The 19,354-nt window shown below is 47.4% G+C and overlaps 1 protein-coding gene across 3 annotated transcripts in view; it reads right to left on the bottom strand.

Moving 5' to 3' along the window:
* The window catches only part of GNAL (G protein subunit alpha L), a 171,929-nt gene that overhangs the window by 132,935 nt on the left and 19,640 nt on the right, over nt 1-19,354 (bottom strand). For all 3 annotated transcript variants that reach the window (XM_083746799.1, XM_083746800.1, XM_083746801.1), the window contains exon 3: nt 14,438-14,486. In XM_083746799.1, the coding sequence (XP_083602925.1) occupies nt 14,438-14,486 (49 nt within the window). The remainder of the gene's footprint in view (nt 1-14,437; nt 14,487-19,354) is intronic.

Genomic DNA, 19,354 nt, shown 5'->3' with positions numbered 1-19,354 from the left:
TGTTGCGTTTTGCCACTTCTGCGCATGCACGTGACGTCATTTTGAGTGTCTGCACATGCGTGAGCAGTGAATCCCGGAAGTAATGTGTTCCCTTACTTCCGGGTCGCTGCGGAGCGTAAACTGAAAATGCTCAACCTGAAGCATATTTAACCCGAGGTACGACTGTAGAGCAGTTGCAACAGGGAGACCCCGACCTCCGGCTGGTTTATATACCCTCCCCATATGCGATGTGTGCCTGTAACCCGAAACATTGCCTTCACATTGCTACTCTTCCTGCTTCAAGCGCCTCCTGGCTCTAGGAAACAGAGGTGTGGAGGAAGGTGAGGAGTCTACTGACCCATCTGTTGGCTGAACAACCTCTTCCCATACACGCGCATCTGGCATGCCTTTCTTGGTCTAGTGGGTAGTGGCACTCTCTGTCAGCTTCTTCCTACTTAGTCTCTGTTTGGCCTTTGCAGAACTAAGCAGGTTTGGGATGTGGTTTACCCACGCTATTAGCCACAATCCATATCTATCATGTACCTATCATCTTGTTTCATACTGTGTTTTTATGCATTTTCCTCAAGCCGCTTCAATCTGAATTGAGAAAAAGAATGAGGTAGCTTAGTGGGGTCTGCCTGTCATTGGCTGTGGCTCCACCTAGTGTTGGTCTCTCTGTCTTATGGCCTAACAGTTCCATCTGCCACTAAGCCTGACCCTCATGTAGCCCAGATGTTGTGCCACAATTGACAGAATTAACATGAATCCTGCTCTCCACTGTGGTTGTGTTGAGGGAACGGACACAATAGGAGAAGTTATTTGGAAATGTTAGAGCTTACTAACATTACCAACACTACACCATCAGGACTGGTGTCTAGACTCAATTTAAAGTTCATTTCTCTCCAATGCTTCCAGTACTGGCCTGTTCCCCTGCTGGTACGCCTGGAGGGCAATGACATCACTAACCTTGTATATTTTTTTTGCTGGGGTAACCCTGTGGCTATAAGCACAAGGGGATATAGGAGCTATTCTACCATACCCCAAAGGGTCCACCAAAGATAAGATTATTCTATTGATGTAATATTTTGTTGTATTATTTGGAAGCTAAGTTCTGTTTGGGACTGTTACAAATGTTATCTTGCTGTGTGTTTTTTAGCGTAATGCATCTGTATATTTTTTAACTAAGGAGTCATTATTATATGTTTGCATTCTTATCACTTTGGTATTAGACAAAAACATGTTTCTTAGAGCAGATAAATGAAGACTTCACTTAAGATTTATTGATTGGCTCCTCTAAGCTATAATATCCGGCTACCCACTCTCCTATTGATTTTGAATGTTGTTAGTAATCACAAAGCTCAAGGTCAGAGCAATTCTATTTAGTTCCATAAGCAACAGCACTTGTGCTGAACGTAGATATTTTGCTGGTGCATTCTGCCATTGTGGAACAAAAACAACTTAAGAATTAGCAAAGAGGTAGGTCGTTCGAAAATGAAGATCACTTGAAGCAAGCAGCATGTATCCTAGGTATATGAACATATGTGTCAGGGACGCAGCGGGAGCGCAGGGAGGGGCGGCGATGGAGAGCGAGGGGGAGCAATCCGAGGGCAGCGCAGGAGAAGATGACAGTAGCCCGAGAGATTCCATGAGCCTCTCCAGCGAATCGGAAGATTCACAGAAGGGGGCGCCGGTGGCCAGGCCAAGGAGGACACCCCAGAAGCAAGGGGCCAGCGGGGACTCCCAGAGCAGCAGTTGGAAATCAGGACCAGCTTCCCCACCAGAGCGTAGTGGGGGGGAGGAGTCCCAGGTATCGGGGCCAGCGGATTCACCACCAGCGAGAGAAGATGAGTCAGGATTGACCACGCCTCCATCGGAGAGCGGGGGAACGGTCAAGAGGAAGGTTGCCGGTTGGGCGGGCGCGCCAAGTTCAAACGTACAGGCGAGCGGCACAGCAGGTAGCCCGGATAGGGAGCCAGGTCCTAAAGCCCGCCGGAAGGAGGGGCAAGAATCAGGGGATCAGCGTCAGAAGAGTCCAGAAAGGATGAAACCCCAGCGGGCAGGAGGGCCCAGAGGAGGAAGGAGCTAAGGAAGAGGTGGAGCAAGGCTAGAGTCTTAAACTGGTGGAAGGGGAGGAGATTCAGACGGAGCTTCGCCGGTCTAGGGTTTAAGACGTAGAGCTGCACGCTGTGGCTTTGAAATGGAAACTGAACGTCAATAAAGACTTTTGTATATAACTACAGCCGGGCGTTGGTCCTCTGTGAGCTGGGACATAGGGCCGGCTCTGACAATATGATTTATAATGTTTTATCTAAACACCAAGGGCTTATTTAGCCAGTCAGGGAAAGCATACCCTCAGTTAAATTTTAACCTTATGCAATGGTCTCCAACACCCCAGACAGTGGATAGCAGATGAGAGGGTAACCATACCCACTGTCCTCTTTTTAAACAAAGAGTCAATATTTACCGTACTTATTATTTACCATTATAGACTAGATTCAATTTCATCTTGTTGGATCCCGGAATACTGAACACAATATAAATGCGTGTTTCATATGAGCGGGACCCATAGCCTTTAAGGGGGTGGGGAATTGAAGCTTCATAAAATGGTTCATAAGAGATAATTGCAATGGTGCAGCAACATTGTCAGGGCAGGAGAATGGCGGCTTGTAAAGGCTACATGAGTGCTCCTTTATAGCTGGCGTTTGGGAGGAGGCAGTTTGTATCATTTGGCACTATTCATATTACAGGCATATACCCATTAGGATATTGCATTCCACACAGAAATCCTAGCAGCATTGATACAGCAGTCAAGATGCTATATAAAATACAGCACGTCAAGTGCTGGGAACATGTAATGCCTTTTCAATAGAAGCACAGCTTCAAGAGAAGACACCTAAGCATACTATGGTCTATTCTGGATAGCAGTTGTCAGAGCCACCCGAGGTCCCAGCTCACAAGAGACCAAAATCCAGTCCAAGTTATATACAAAAGGTTTTATTGAAGAACATTGTTGTCGTTACATCCAAGCTCCGTGGCTCAGCATCTGTTACCCTTAGATGTTAGAAGTCCCCTCTGAGTCAGTCCCGCCCCTGCACCAGCTTAAGAGGCTTGTACTGCTCCACCTTTTCCTCTCCTTCCTTTTCCGCAGGATCTTCCTGCCCCCCTGTGCTCCCTCCCTCCGGGACTCCCCCGAGGCTGACTCTTCTGACGCCTGCTCCCCCCTCCTTCGTGCTTTGGGACCAGGCTCCTCCTCAGGGCTCTCCTCATTTCCGCGCGCCTCCACATTTGAACTTGGCGCGCGTACGTTGCCTCTGACCTTCCTTTCGACCGTTACGCTACTCTCGGTACTACACTCCTCCCCTTCCGGCAGGACGTTCTGCTCCGAACTCCTTCCCCTCTCTGCTTCCTGTTCTGCTCTTTCTGACACACTGGCAACTCCACCCCCTTCACTCCGTTCCGACGGAGAGGCCGGTCCCGATCTCCAACCCCCACTGGGGATTCCCTCTTCGTTCCCCTGCTTCTGACTGCTTCCCTCTCTACTGCCCCTTGGCCTGACCAGGGGGGCTCCCTTTTGGGAATCCTCGGATTCACTTGACGGACTCACTGACAACCTCGGGTCGTCGTCGTCCTCTTCCTCGTCGCCCTGGGACCCCTCCCCCTCGCTCTCTGTCCCTGAAACCCTGACATCCATCCCCCCCTCGAAGCCCCCCCTTCCCCCCTCCCGCCCCTCGGGTGCAGGTTGTAGGAGCTGCAGTTCTTTGGAGGTGGATGCAGGATACAGGTTGTGTACCTCCATATCCTCTGCTTGCAGTTCGGTGTATGAGTGTTCGAATTCGGGTTCTTGACCCAAAGTGTTCTCTTCTCCCTCTTCCATTGGTACCTCGTCTGGTGCTGCCGGCCAAGGTCCCGTCAGCCATTTCCTGCGCCAGTCCTCCTCTGGTTGCTCGTCCCACCAATAAGAGGGTTCTGTGTCCACCCCTGAGCACGATCCCCTGGGCGGGCTAGATTCTGGCGTACTCTCCTCGGCTGAAGAAAAACCCCGGAAAGTACTGTCTGAGAGTGTGGGCGTAAAGAGCCAGTCATCAAAGTACTCGGCTGGCATGGGTCTATGCGGGAAAAGGGCATGGAACTCGTCTTTTAGAAGAGGTTCGTCTAAAGCGTAGCCCGGCACCCAACCGTTGGCACTGGCTGGAGTGCCCTCTGTGGCTAGAAAGTATTCTACCCCCTCTTTCCCCCATCTCGAGTCCAGGATTTCTGTGACCTCGTTGAGTGGTTCGACTTAGTGTGTAGTTGCGGGACTGTTCCAGACTCCTGAAACCTGTGCGGTGCCTTGTAGGGGGTGAGCACCGACCTGTGAAATACCGGATGCACTCTGGAACCTTCGGGAAGGGCTAGTCGAAAGGCTACAGGGTTGATCTTAGCCTCCACCTGGTACGGCCCTAACTGCCTGTGCCCTAGCTTCTTCTTGGCCAACGACTTGGCTGGCATCGCTTGGGCCGCTAACCACACCCAGTCCCCCACCTGGATCTCCTCCCCCGCTCTCCTGTTTTTGTCTGCCTGCACCTTATATGCTTGCTTGGCCAGCTCCAAATGTCTCCGCAACTCTTCGTGCACCTCCTGCAGCTCCGCTGCAAACTGGTCGGCTTCTTGCGGCACCCCCTCTCTCGGTGCCCCGAACCCCGGGAAGGTTCTGGGATGACGACCGTTGTTCGCGAAGAACGGCGTCACCCCCGTGGACGCGTGCTTCGTGTTGTTATAGGCAAACTCTGCCATCGGCAGGTAGTCCACCCAAGCTGCGGGTCGCTGATTGGCGTAACATCTCAGGTACTGCTGCATGATCGCGTTGACCCTCTCAGCTTGGCCGTTGGTCTGTGGGTGTCTCGCCGACGTAAGGTTGATCTTGACGTTCAGGATACCTAAAAGCTTCTGCCAAAAATTGGAAACAAACTGGCGCCCCCTGTCGGACAGGATGGACTGCGGCAGCCCATGCACCTTGAACACGTGATCAATGAAGAGTTTGGCAGTCTGTTCCGCCGTCGCCACCTTTGCGCACGGAATGAAGTGCGCCATCTTGGTGAACAGGTCCACAACCACCAGTACCGCCGTCTTCCCTCTGGAGCTGGGCAGGTCAGTAACAAAGTCCAGGGCTACCCTCTCCCACGGTTGCTGTGGCGTTTCCAGCGGTTCCAACAGCCCCGCTGGCTTCTGGTGTACTGGCTTGGACCTTTGACACGTGTCACACCTGGCGACGTAATCCGCTACCTCTCCACGCATCCGAGGCCACCAAAAGTCCCTTGCCACCAGTTCTATTGTCTTCTCCTTGCCGAAGTGGCCCGCACTGGGGGCGTCGTGCAACTGCTGCAGAACCTTTGCGCGAAGCTCGTCGCTTGGCACGTAGAGGGCACCTTTGCGAGTTAGCAGCCCGTCGCGTAGTTGGAAATCTTCGCCACTCTGCACACCTCTGCGCAACTCCTCCATCTTGGACTGTGCGAACTGATCCACTTGCAACGCGCGTCGCACCGCGTCCAGATCTACTGTGATGGCAGCGCACGACCACGCCTGCGGTGCGAAAATGTGCCTGGCTGCTACTGGTGTCGCTTCATCGAGATATTGTGGTTTCCTGGATAGCGCATCGGCTATAACGTTGGAATCTCCGGGGATGTACTCTATCCGAAAGTCGAAATCCGCGAAGAATTCCGCCCAGCGCATGTGTCTCTGGCTTTGGAGCTTCGCCGTGCGCCAATACTCTAGGTTCTTGTGATCCATGCGGACCTGTACTGTGTGCTTGGCTCCTATGAGGAAGTGTCGCCACGCTTTGAACGCTGCGTGAATGGCCAACAGCTCTCTGTCCCATATGGTGTAGTTTTGCTCCGCCTTGCTGAGCTTTCGGGAGTAAAAGGCACCGGGTCTCCAGTTCCCATGTGGATCTTCTTGCAGGAGCACGGCTCCAACCGCCCTGTCTGACGCGTCGGTCTCTACTCGCATGGGCCTGCCTGGATTCACGTGCAGCAGCTGCTCCTCGGAGGCGAAAAGGCTTTTAAGCTTCCGAAAAGAGCGCTCCGCCTGTTCCGTCCACACGAACCTCTTCTTCTTGGAACTCAGAGTGTCCGTGATCGCTGCCGTCTCCTTTGCAAAACCTCTGATGAATTTGCGGTAGAAGTTGGCGAAGCCGACGAATCTCTGGACTTCCTTCCGATTGCGTGGGCTCTTCCAGTCCAACACCGCGCGGACCTTGACGCTGTCCATGGCCAGCCCCTTGTCGGACAGCTTGTAGCCCAGGAAATCCACCTCCGTCACATCAAACTGGCACTTCTCTAACTTGGCGTAGAGCCTGTTCTCCCGTAGTCTTTGCAGGACTTCCTTTACGTCCCTCTCGTGGGCCTCTTCCGTCTCCGAAAAGATCAGGATGTCGTCGAGGAAACACACACGTTTCTTGTAGAGGAGTCCCGCTAGCACGTGATGCATAAAGGCTTGGAAGACGTGAGATCCATTTTGGAGACCAAACGGCATAACTCTGTATTCATACGTGCCCAGAGGCGTGAACATGGCCGTTTTCCACTCATCGCCTTCCCGGATGCGTATGAGGTTATACGCTCCACGCAGATCCAATTTGGTGAAGATCTTCCCCTTCCTCACGGTTGCTAGGAGATCATCAATCTTAGGCATGGGGAAGGCCTTGGGTTTGGTCATACTGTTTATGGTTCTATAGTCCACAATGAGTCTCTTTTGGGGCGTGTCCTTCTTCTTCACAAAGAACACAGGACTGCCCCCCACTGCTTTCGATTCCCGGATGAATCCACGCTTCAAATTGTGCTCTATGAACTCCCTGAGCTCTTGCATTTCGTCCTCAGACATGGAATACAGCTTTGCAGTCGGCAACTGTGCCCCCGGCACCAGATCGATGGCACAATCATAAGGTCTGTGGGGCGGCAACTGGTCAGCTTCCTTCTCGCAGAAAACCTCCAGGAACCCTTCGTACTTGCTAGGTACTGCCTGCACCATGCCAAGTCGCAGCTGCTGCTCAGCCCCCTCCTCCTGGCAGGACTGGATGCAATTTTGAGCACAGTACGATGAACAAAAGGTGATCTGGCGTTGGTACCACGCTACAGCAGGACTGTGTCTCTCCAGCCAACTCATGCCCAATACTATAGGCGTGTCAGACAGGTGGGTGACATTGAAGCTAATGACTTCTCGGTGATCTCCAATCCGCATCACCATGGGAGGTGTCTGTTGCACAACTTGCCCTCCTAGCAATTTCCTGCCATCCACCGTGACTACGTTCAGAGGCGTTGTGGCGGGCAGAAGCGCTATGCGATGCTGCTTGACGAATTGCATCCCCACGAAATCGGCGTTGCTCCCCGAATCGATCGTGAGGGGCACTTCTAGGGTGGTCCCATTTGGCAACTGAAGTGTTGCAGTGAGCTGCACCGCTGGCTTGGGTGGTAAAGGGTCTGTGGGTTGCAAAGACGCTGGGGACTGTACTACAGATTCGCCTGGCTGAGCCCCAGCAATTCTGCTTCCAGCCAGGCATTGTCGTTTCCCTGAGGTTCCTCTTCCTGGATCACTTCTGCAGCTACCGTCGCTAAAGCTGCAGTGTGTTTCTGGAGCCTCTGGGGGCACTCTTTCGCCATGTGCAGTGCACTGTCGCAGATGTAACACTTCCTGGTCCCTCTAGGAGGCTTCGCCTTTACTGCACCGGAAGCTGGGGCTCTGGCTGTTGCTTGAGCCTTAGCACCACCAAGTTCCATCGGCTCCTCCCCCTGCCTCCCCAGCGGCGAGGGATGTGACTGACTGAACTCCCTGGGGATGAAAGAAGACGTCCTCGCTGGTGGACGCACCTGACGTTCTTCCTCATTGTGCCAAGGACGTCCCTCGTGACGTATCCCAATCGCCAGAGCCCTCTGCACCACCTCCTCCAGGGTCTGAGGTCTGTCTCCCCTGGCAAGTTCGTCCTTTATGGGACCGCTGAGACCCTCCCAGAACAAATCCCTCACAGGTGTGCAGTCTTTCTCCCAGCGTAACGCAGTCAGTAAAGCAAAAAATCTGGAATGGTACTGACGCACAGTGGCTTTGCCTTGCCGCAGTCCAAATATCTCCCTGCGTGCAAGATCCAAATCTACGGTTGACTGGAAGCAGGCATCCATCGCTTTAATGAATTCATCAGAATCGCGGCGGGCAGGGCCATCTTCACGCCACAAATTGCGCAACCAGTCTCTGGCCGGCCCATGCAAGTGAGAAACAATAAACCCCACTTTCTCCTCCTCATCTTTAAAGTCATGACGAAGCAAGTGCGATGCATACAAAACATCTGCTCTGAAACTGGGGTAGTGCTTCAGGTTCCCATCGAAGTGGGTGACTAGGCTGCCCCCCCGCCTTCCAAGTCCAATGCCTTCTGATCTGGACCCTGGGAACCCTTCCCTGTTTGCACGCTCCCACCTTGTTTGCAGGTCCTGGCAGCGCTTCTCCATTTCGTCATGCTTCTTCTGAGACGCAAGGACTGCAGCGGTGAGTTCGGAAACTGTAGTTCGCAGTGCTGTCAGCTGATCCTCCGCACTCATGGCTGTCACCGTTTGTGAGCTTTGCAAAAAAAAAATTTTGCGTTCTTTGGGAGGGGACTTACTGTCAGAGCCACCCGAGGTCCCAGCTCACAGGAGACCAAAATCCAGTCCAAGTTATATACAAAAGGTTTTATTGAAGAACATTGTTGTCGTTACATCCAAGCTCCGTGGCTCAGCATCTGTTACCCTTAGATGTTAGAAGTCCCCTCTGAGTCAGTCCCGCCCCTGCACCAGCTTAAGAGGCTTGTACTGCTCCACCTTTTCCTCTCCTTCCTTTTCCGCAGGGTCTTCCTGCCCCCCTGTGCTCCCTCCCTCCGGGACTCCCCCGAGGCTGACTCTTCTGACGCCTGCTCCCCCCTCCTTCGTGCTTTGGGACCAGGCTCCTCCTCAGGGCTCTCCTCATTTCCGCGCGCCTCCACATTTGAACTTGGCGCGCGTACGTTGCCTCTGACCTTCCTTTCGACCGTTACGCTACTCTCGGTACTACACTCCTCCCCTTCCGGCAGGACGTTCTGCTCCGAACTCCTTCCCCTCTCTGCTTCCTGTTCTGCTCTTTCTGACACACTGGCAACTCCACCCCCTTCACTCCGTTCCGACGGAGGGGCCGGTCCCGATCTCCAACCCCCACTGGGGATTCCCTCTTCGTTCCCCTGCTTCTGACTGCTTCCCTCTCTACTGCCCCTTGGCCTGACCAGGGGGGCTCCCTTTTGGGAATCCTCGGATTCACTTGACGGACTCACTGACAACCTCGGGTCGTCGTCGTCCTCTTCCTCGTCGCCCTGGGACCCCTCCCCCTTGCTCTCTGTCCCTGAAACCCTGACAGCAGTGAACACTTGTGGTTTCTGCAGTGCAGCAGTTTGGACTTGAAGGTGCTTTGAGTCCCTTCGAACTCTAGAGTTCTATGATTTAGGGTCCTGGTTCTTTCCCAGTCCTATTGTAAGAGATCCTAGAACCTGGAGATGTCAGGGATTGAATCAGACTGAACAGTTTAAAGTTTGAACTGCATAAAACAAATGAGTAATAATGACACAGCTAGTGGTCTTAAAAACTGAACATGGGTAATGCATGAGTGGGACGTGAGTGGCGCTGTGGGTTAAACCACAGAGCCTAGGACTTGCCGATCAGAAGGTCGGTGGTTCGAATCCCGGCAACAGGGTGAGCTCCCATTGCTTGGCCCCAGCTCCTGCCCACCTCGCAGTTTAAAAGCACGTCAAAGTACAAGTAGATAAATAGGTACCGCTCCGGCGGGAAGGTAAACGGCGTTTCCGTGCGCTGCTCTGGTTTGCCAGAAGCGGCTTAGTCATGCTGGCCACATGACCCGTAAGCTGTACGCCAGCTCCCTCGGCCAATAAAGCAAGATGAGCGCCGCAACCCCTGAGTCGGTCACAAGTGGACCTAATGGCCCTTTACCTTTACCTAATGCATATTAGTATTTTTTTTTAAAATGCAGCAGACTAAGATATGTTCATGCTGAATTGGTTCCATTCCCACCTTTTTATGGCTGATTCCTCAAAGCTATTTTAGTTGTAGCATAGTATGCATACCTTTCTCTTTGTCATTCCTGAAATGACTACTTCTGTGCCTCAACAGGTATTGTTCCAAAGCATCACTAGAGGGTGCTGACATACTATGCTAAATGCTGAATGAGAAATTGGACTCAAGTACTGGAGCACACCCAAAAGAAAAAATGATGCTTAATGTGTATTATACAAACAATAACTATGCCAGTTGCTCTTTACTAGTTGTACGGCAAAGTATGAACCGAGGAGTCTCCTCTACTCCTGAGGGCTTCCTGTGTTATCTAGAACCCCAGTTCTGCAAGGTTCTAAATAAAGCAGGTATAGGAGACTCCAGATGCCCACCAAATCATGGACAGTGACAGGCATAGGAACGCAAGAGCAGAACTTAGCTTAGTTCCAGCTTTCTTAGGTCGAGTGCAGCCTTTACATGTGAGCAGCATAGCCAAATATGGATAGCACATTTGAGAGGCATAGGAATACAGGGATACTTGCACATTTAATAGTTTTATAGAAGAAGAATTTGAGTGGATGCATGTAGCTTCATAGCAACACTCTGTTTATGTTTAGTCAGAAACAAGTTCTGTACATTTAAATAGGGTTAGTACAGCCATTAGGAATTAATCAACCATAAAAAGGTGGGAATGGAACCAATTCAGCATGAACAGATATTAGTATATAGTCTTAGTCTGCTGCATTAATTAAATTTCTAATTTAAAAATATTTTTTAGAAGGGGGCATTTACAAGCAATGTGCAGCTAAAAAGTCAACTTCTTGTAGATGGAAGTTTCAGCAGGAACAGGATCAAAATGTCAGGGTCCAATTCCTCATTATCATATCTGCGTAGAAATAGAAATAGACGTACAAGCTCTCTTTGGCTTGTCCTAATATGCTACCACACATGGCATTCAACTTTTGGCATGCTGCTACTTATCCACATTTAAAGTGATTTCTATTGGCTTGCTATAAGCCTGAATTTAGCACAAGGGAGATAGAATCAAAGAACTGGACAGGGTAATCTAGCCAACCATCAGCACAGTGCAGGATTTGCAATGTGAGATGCAACTGCAGCAGCCCTGACAAGCCTCTACTTAAATGCCGCTACTTCCTGAACCAGTTAGTTCCACAGTCAAACTGCTTGAAGTTGCTCTTCATGTTTACCCAAAATCCATTTCCCAGCAATTTCACCCATTTGTAGCAGAACCAGAAAAAATGCAGAAGAGGGGTGTGTGAGAGAGATGGAAAACCAAGGTTGTGATATAGATTGAGGGTGATGTCAGGACATCTGCTTGTCATATGGCAACATGGTCCAATGAGTCATATGCATGAATTCCTTCTCGTGTATGGCATGTCATTTCCTCTTTGCCTCAGTTTTCCATGTGCAGTGACACACATTTTGTAATGCATGCAAAATTGTCAAGACTGGGCATGGAAAAGGCAAGGGGAAGAGCAGGAGATGTCTAGTTCTCAGACTTCCCTAGATAAGGCCATAGGTCTTCTGAATGAGATGGCCCATTTAATAAATGGTTTGATAAATAAATATCTTTTAAAATTAACTCTGGGTCTTTACTTTGTTTAATTCTGTATCCTTATTCCATTAAAAGATTTGCATTTTCCCATGCTTTCCGAAGAGAGGAACTTCATGCAAAAAGATTGAGTTTTACATAATACACAGACTTAATCACAGTTACTTCCCTGAAGGCAGCATAAAAATGTATTAAACAGATAAAATAAACAGTCCCACTGAATTCAGTGAAACCCATTTGCAGGGAAGTGTGTTTAGTATTAGAGCCTTACAGGACAGCACTATATATGTCTACTCAGAAGCAAATCTCAGTTGGTAAAACATGAGACTCTTAATTTCAGTGTTGTGGGTTCAAGCCCCACGTTGGGCAAAAGATTCTTGCATTGCAGGGGGTTGAACTAGATGACCCTCATGGTCCCTTCCAACTTTACAATGATTCTAGATCCTATTAGGTTCAATGGGATCTGCTCCTAGGTAAGTAGATATAAAACTATAGGTTGCAGTGTGATCCTATTCATATCTATTCAAAGGTAAGTCCCACTGAGTTCAATGGGGTGTGTTCCCAGGTACATGTGCCTAGGCTTGTAGCCGAAGCAAAGTCAAAGAGACTATATTTCAGGGATTCTTCTAAGATTTAAACTCTTCTTTGGGTGTAGCACAGAAGTAATGGATTCAGAATGGAGTGATTTGACACTAACAATGCTGCTTAAGCTAACATATATGTATAATGATAAAAGGAACAAGTTGGGATTTGTAAAGGCACAGGCATCTATGGATATGAAAGAAATTAGTATGGATAAAATTAACAAACACATGTAATGGAAATGTCTGGTTATACAGATCTTGCAATGAGATCCATATGGTGAATCCTTTATGTTTGCACGCATGGTTTCCTACTTAACTTGCTCCAAGGAGGTGCTATGGTATGTTGAAATTGATTTCATTGCTGGATTTGAGTTTTAGCATGGCGTTTCTCATACCTTTATGAAATCCCTCTCCTTTTCTAAGTTTACAGTTACATGCTCTAAATCGTATCTCACTGGATATTCCAGCTTGATCCTAAACATATTGTACTGCCTCAGCTCTTATCCAGCTGTGTTGCTTTAGACAGAGATCTAGCCTTCCCTTGTTCCACCTCTTGTTATGGGAAGCCTTGAGCCATGATTGTTTACTGGCCTGTTATCAGTATATGACACATCAAATTGTTGCAGCTCCCTGGTGTCCCGTCATCCCAAGGGAAGAGGTTCTGCATCCCAAAGAGAGACATTGTCTTTTCAAGTTGCAGACATGCTTATACTAACATAAGCCTACATGAGTGGCTATTGAACCATGTATTTTGTAGATAATATCTCTGTATGTTTGACTATGGTGGCTAGTATAACCCACAATATGTCTAACTATGAGACTAGAGCAAACTGAGTCTTATCAGTGGACACAGCTGACTATATACATGGACAGGAACTGTGAATGGGCAGTTAAACTGGTGTCGTATATGAAGGATCTAGGGTGGCTCATCTTGCAAGGATACGCTTCAGTTCTGCAACCACTGATATTCATTATCATCTTATCTCAGATCCATAATGCTTGTTTCAACCCAGCTGGCTCTTTAGTAGTTATTTAAGTTATCCTCAATGGTCAGCACCTGCTTCTGCCTCTCTTCTTAGCCATACATGCATACAGAACAGTATTGTACTTCATCAGACTATATTATTGCTGGTATAAGAGTGCTTACCTATGCCAAAGCATGAGTGTGATGCCATAGATAAGGTAAGATGGCTAGGGCAATGTCTGAACTATCGCAGCAGCAATTGTACTGATTATGAGCATTTTCTCTTGAAAGTTCAGTGCACAATTTTATTGTTTCTCTGCAAATCTAATCCACAATACAGTTTTGAGGCAGTTGTAATTGATTTAAATGAAATATCTGTCTTCTGCGATTGATAATCAATGAGACATAAAACACTGCTCAGTTTGAAAAATGATGGGTCTGCATATTGCAGTGTTTACTTTTTTAATTAATTTCTCTGAATCAACATTGCAATGCTACTGTATTCTGCATTATCTATTGTTTCAAGATGAATGTGTGGCATAGAATTTAATACAAGCACTACCTATTCAAATTTAAATTTAGGCATTACTATTCTGTTTAATGAAAAATGAACAGATGTGTAAACGTTATATTGAGTTGGTCTTGATTAATGGTGTTAAGAACAATTTTTTAACCAAAAATAATCAAATTCAGTTTTATACACATTATTGGTTTCATGGCACCAGCATACATCTGTCGGGACAGGGAAGACTGATAATAGTACCACAACCTAACTTGGGGAAAGGATGAGACCAGGAAATATTGGGCAATGTAAAATCTTGTACATGTACAGTACTGAGCATGAAGAGATGAGCAATGGGGGGTGTATTTGGAACCTTTCTGAAATGACATGATAAGCATTCAGTAAACTATAAAACAGATTCAGTGTTTTCAGGGAAAGCAATGTAAAAGAAACCTAAGGGGCTGGACACATTCTGCAGCTTACAAGCATGATGAGGACTGAGTTTACTGTAAAATGCTGATTCTATGTTTTCAAAACGGTGCATCCAAGATTGATTTTTTTAATGTGTAGAGCAATCCTATAAAAAAACTGGTTTCCCGAAATATGAGGAACATTGCATTTTGCAAGAGAAGTGATTTTATCTACTGAATATGACACGCATACACAAATAAGGAGGATAAAACAATGCTTGATGAAGGGAGAATCCATTTTGACCTGATAGTTTTCTAGTGAAAAACAAGATGGGTAAAACCCATTGTTAAACTTTTTAAATGTGAGCTGAAAAGTTACATAAATTACTGTACTTACCAAGCTGAACTCTTCCCTCAGTTGAATGTAAAGGTAATTTATGATACCCCTGTAAATGGAAAATAAGCAAAACCTATGAATGCTTTCCTCCTCTCCTTCCCACCACCATTCTGGTTTTATTTTAGTTCATTTCTTTGTTGCTATTGTTGTTTTCATATAACAACCCCTGCAATGCAATTAAATATAATTTTTTTAAAGTGAGCTGATAAGTTTTAAAAATAAATGCAGTCGTGTTGTTTTGCCTGCCCTGCGCAATAGCTTACCTGAGACAGGGATCTTTTTCTGTGGGTCATGGGAGCAAACTCCTAGGGGCCGAGGGGGCTTTGCCCTCCCATGAAATATTTGAGGGGACCTTGCCCTCCCAAAGTTGATGGGCATTGCCATTCAAATGGTGTTCCTGCAACATGTCATGTGATTATATGGGTGGGGCTTACCCCCTATTTTTTTCCAAGTTGCCATCCCTGCTGCGCAGTGCTATTTTTCTAGAAAAAGAGGTGCCAGAACTCACCATGAAGGCCTCCATTGTTCTCTTATAATGGCAATGGCACCTACCTGAGAGGTGCCACCTGAGAGGTGTTCACATAGTTCCCCAAGACTTTTGCACAAGCCCTTATAATGTCTGGTTTATACTTTAAGAAGAAGGAAGGATTAGGAACACAAGGCCTTGCCTCAGATGCCAACAACTGCCAAACTTTCCAGCATATATTAAGCTGTAAAGGCACAATATACTTTGTTAATCTAGTGTGTTTGGGAGAAAAAACATTCAAAACACAATTTCCCTTTAATTCCAAGGGCACACAGCCAATGTAAGAAGATTTATATGCTCTCCTTGTGGTGCTCTGTCAAGCTTCATGTAGCCAACTGCTTTCTTTTGTGGTCTTCGTATAGGCGGAGAAAAAAAGTGTAACAAGCATGTTCAACGCAAGGGAATGGAAGTGACGACTGTTTTCTAGTGATACTTGTTAGAAGTGAAATATTTTTAAAGAATGCCCTAGAGATCAGTTGGAGTGCAAATTTCCTCTAGTTGTGATATCCTGCTGCAATATCCCTTGATTCCGGTAGATGTAAATTTGTTCATCATCACTCTGTAAACACTCAAGGGGGTGCAGGGCTCACACACTTCCAGATGTTGAACAATAAAACCCATGCTTTTCTTTATGTTATTCCTTCTTTGTCTTCAAGCCAATAAGGGTTGCAGGTATTCCATATATATGGACGCAGGTGGTGCTGTGGGTTAAACCACTGTGCCGCTTGGGCTTGCTGATCGAAAGGTCGGCGGTTTGAATCCCCGCGACGAGGTGAGCTCCCATTGTTTGGTCCCAGCTCCTGCTAACCTAGCAGTTTGAAAGCACACAGTGCAAGTAGATAAATAGGTACTGGTCCAGCAGGAAGGTAAACGGCATTTCCATGCGCTGCTCTGGTTTTGCCAGAAGTGGCTTAGTCATGCTGGCCACATGACCTGAAAAAACTGTTTGCAGAAGTGGACAAACGCCCGGGCTCCCTCGGCCTTTAAAGTGAGATGAGCGCCGTAACCTCAGAGTCATTCGCAACTGGACTTAATTGTCAGGGGTCCCTTTACCTTTACCTTTTTATATGTTTTCTTATTTTCTAAAGGCAAATTTCTGGCCCTTAATGTTGCAAGAAAAGGTATGAGTGAGCATAGGCAATGTCTGATTTAAAAAGCTCTAAGAGGACTGATGTACCATTGCTTAGGTAAAGGTAAAGGGACCCCTGACCATTAGTTAGAGTTGCAGACAACTCTGAGGTTGCGGCGCTCATCTCACTCCACCTCCCGCTGGAAGGTAAATGCTATTTATCTACTTGCACTTCGTGCTTTCGAACTGCTAGGTTGGCAGGAGAAGGGACTGAGCAATGGAAGCTCACCCTGTCACAGGGATTCAAACCACCGACCTTCTGATCGGCAAGCCCTAGGCTCTGTGGTTTAACCCACAGCGCCACCTGTGTCCCCATACCATTGCTTACCAGTCCTTAAATGGCTACTGCCAATTTCCAGGCACACTTCAAAGTGCTTATGCTTACCCATATATTCCTGAATGACTTAGCACCTGAATACTTAAAGGACTGACTTCTATCACCTAAACCTGCCCAAACACTGTGATCACTTCCAGACAACATGAATTGAATATTCATCCTGATTTGTTTGCACAAAGTTTGTGGGGTTGTTAGATGACAGCAGCTGTTTATTGAGCATTCATTCTGATTTGTTTGCAGGGAGGCTATACAACAAGGGACGTGGGTGGCGTTGTGGGTTAAACCACAGAGCCTAGGACTTGCTGATCAGAAGGTCGGTGGTTCGAATCCCTGCAACGGGGTGCTCGGTCCCTGCTCCTGCCAATCTAGCAGTTCGAAAGCACGCCAAAGTGCAAGTAGATAAATAGGTACTGCTCCGGCAGGAAGGTAAACGGCGTTTCTGTGTGCTGCTCTGGTTCGCCAGAAGCAGCTTAGTCATGCTGGCCACATGACCCGGAAGCTGTACGCCGGCTCCCTTGGCCAATAAAGCGAGATGAGCGCCGCAACCCCAGAGTCGGCCATGACTGGACCTAATGGTCAGGGGTCCCTTTACCTTTACCTAGGCTATACAAGCAATTGTTATCCCACACAATTGTTATCCAGAGCATTTCTCTGTCACTTTCCTTATTGCAAAAAGTCTGATTTGGGGATATGGGTGTGGAGTGGATTTGTTGCACTAGAGCTCCAAATCAACCTGAATTCTCTTGAATATGATTCCCATCGGAAAACAGCAGTGGCCTGAAAGCATCCTGTGTCTGTCATTTAAAGCTTTCCTCTGGATGCCCCATATAGTTGAAGTGGGGATGACAGCCAGAGAAAGGGGCTTCTCAGACATAGCTCTTTATTTGTGGAATGCTGGGCCCAAGAAGGCTTGCCTGATGCCAAGTGTGATGTCATTCTGGTGCCAGGCAAAGGCATGATTATTTGCCCAGGCATTCCAGCAGCTAACGTGAGCTGGTATATAATTGCTTAATCTATTCTGCTGACATTTTCCTGCAGAATTATGAGCTGCTGCTTTCCTTTGTGTTTCATTTTAACTGTGATTTTATTTTGATGCTGATATTTTTGCTCTATGCTGCCCTATATGCTGCCCTGATACTGAAGGGCAGCTTCCCACCTGCTACCCTTTTAAACAAACATAATAAAATAATATTTACACCATCTTTCCCCAGTATTCCCCTGCACTCATAAGAACATGGGGAAGCCAGCTGTTTAGCACCAAGGGACTGAACTGGAAAATTGGAAAGGAACTTCAGACTCCAAAGCCAACACAGGTCTTGCAGTTCCCCCCAGATTGTATGTGAAAAGGCAAGGGAGAATTGTTTGGCCTGCAGAGGTTATGTACATGGGCGTAGCCAGGGAGGGCAGGGAGGGGCAGCTGCCTCCCCGCCCCCCCCATCAAGTAAAACAATAGAAATACTTAAGTAACTGACCAATCATGTCAGTTCTGCCCCCCCCCTAACAAAAATCCTGGCTACACCCATGGTTATGTATTGAATGCATATCCACTGCGTTTCAGGCTGCTGACCCAGAGTCCTGGCTTTTCTGTAGTTTAACAGTCCCATTTAAAACCACATTTTAAGAAACAAAATTTCCTCCTTTGTTTACTGGGTAAGAATACAGGTTTAAAAGCTTAGGGAAATGGTTATTTTTTAAAATAAATTGTAGTACCCTTCAGCAGCCATGGGATAACTTACAGCTCTATAGAGCACTGTGCCAGAGTCTCATAGTTATGCATAGGGATAAAGGTTTGTTTTTCCTGTGAGCCTATATGGGATTGTTGGCCCAAGCCCGAACATCTGGCAGAAGCAGCAAATGCTATAGTTCTGGATGAAAATCAAGGCCTAAGCAAGAACCCACAGAGCATACTGTAGATTCCTGGTTACTGTTGCTGGCAGCCGCTGGGTCTCATTTTATTTCACTAAAACCTAAAACTATTCCAGCAATAATCCAATACCTCCTCTCTCTGCCACATATATTCACCCTGGGATTTAACACAAACTTTTTGCCCACACAGAACTGCATTTGCCTTGTCGTTTTGCATGGAGCGTCAATTTTTCTTAATCCTGAGCCTGTGTAGATCATAGCTCAGGTGACATACCTAATATTAAGTTTTTGTATTAGACCAGTGAGTTTTGATTAAACTTGATTAAATGTTTGGCAGAGCACAGGGATATTAGAGGGACAATTCAGGGATTTTTGACAGTGCCAAATGTATTTCTTTAGTTTTCTTAACTCTTCACTCTAAGGTTTTTCTAAAAATTAAATTAGCTTTAGGTACAGCTAGCAATAGCAAACTGAATAAAAGGTTTTCTATAATTCTACACTAACAGTGCAGCCTTTTATGCATCTGCTCAGAGGTAAACCCATGAAGTTCATTGAGACTTATTCCAGGTAAGTGTATATAGGATTGCAGCCTTAAACTGAATATTTTATAGGGAAATAAGTGTATATTAGGGCTGCAGCCTTAAAATGAGTATTTTATAGAGAAATGTAAGATGACTGGATAAAAAGCAAATGTGTAAAATTTTTAAAAAAACGTTTCACCAAAGAATGTTTGTAAAGTCAAAAATCCAATCGTCACCATGGTGAACATTTCATCAGGGATGAAGGAAGGCGTCGTGACACCCTGGGTGGGCGTCGTTACGTAGGAAGCATGTGCGGCGTCACTATGTAGGACACATGCGCTGTACGTAGCGATGCCGCACATGAGCTGTATAGCGGTTTTCCGCCAGCACCGCTCCAGAGCTGTACGGAGAGTGCCGGGATCCCTCCATCGCCGCTATAGCCGCGAGCAGAGGATCCCGGCACCATCCGTATGCCTCTGGAGCGGCGCCAGCGGAAAACCGCTGTACAGCATATGTGCAGCGTCGCTACGTACAGCCC

This window comes from Podarcis gaigeae (assembly GCF_964106915.1).
Source record: "Podarcis gaigeae genome assembly, chromosome: 7".
Taxonomy (NCBI): domain Eukaryota; kingdom Metazoa; phylum Chordata; class Lepidosauria; order Squamata; family Lacertidae; genus Podarcis; species Podarcis gaigeae.
Note: the sequence above shows the minus strand (reverse complement) of the source record. Positions and strands in the feature narration are given on the sequence as shown.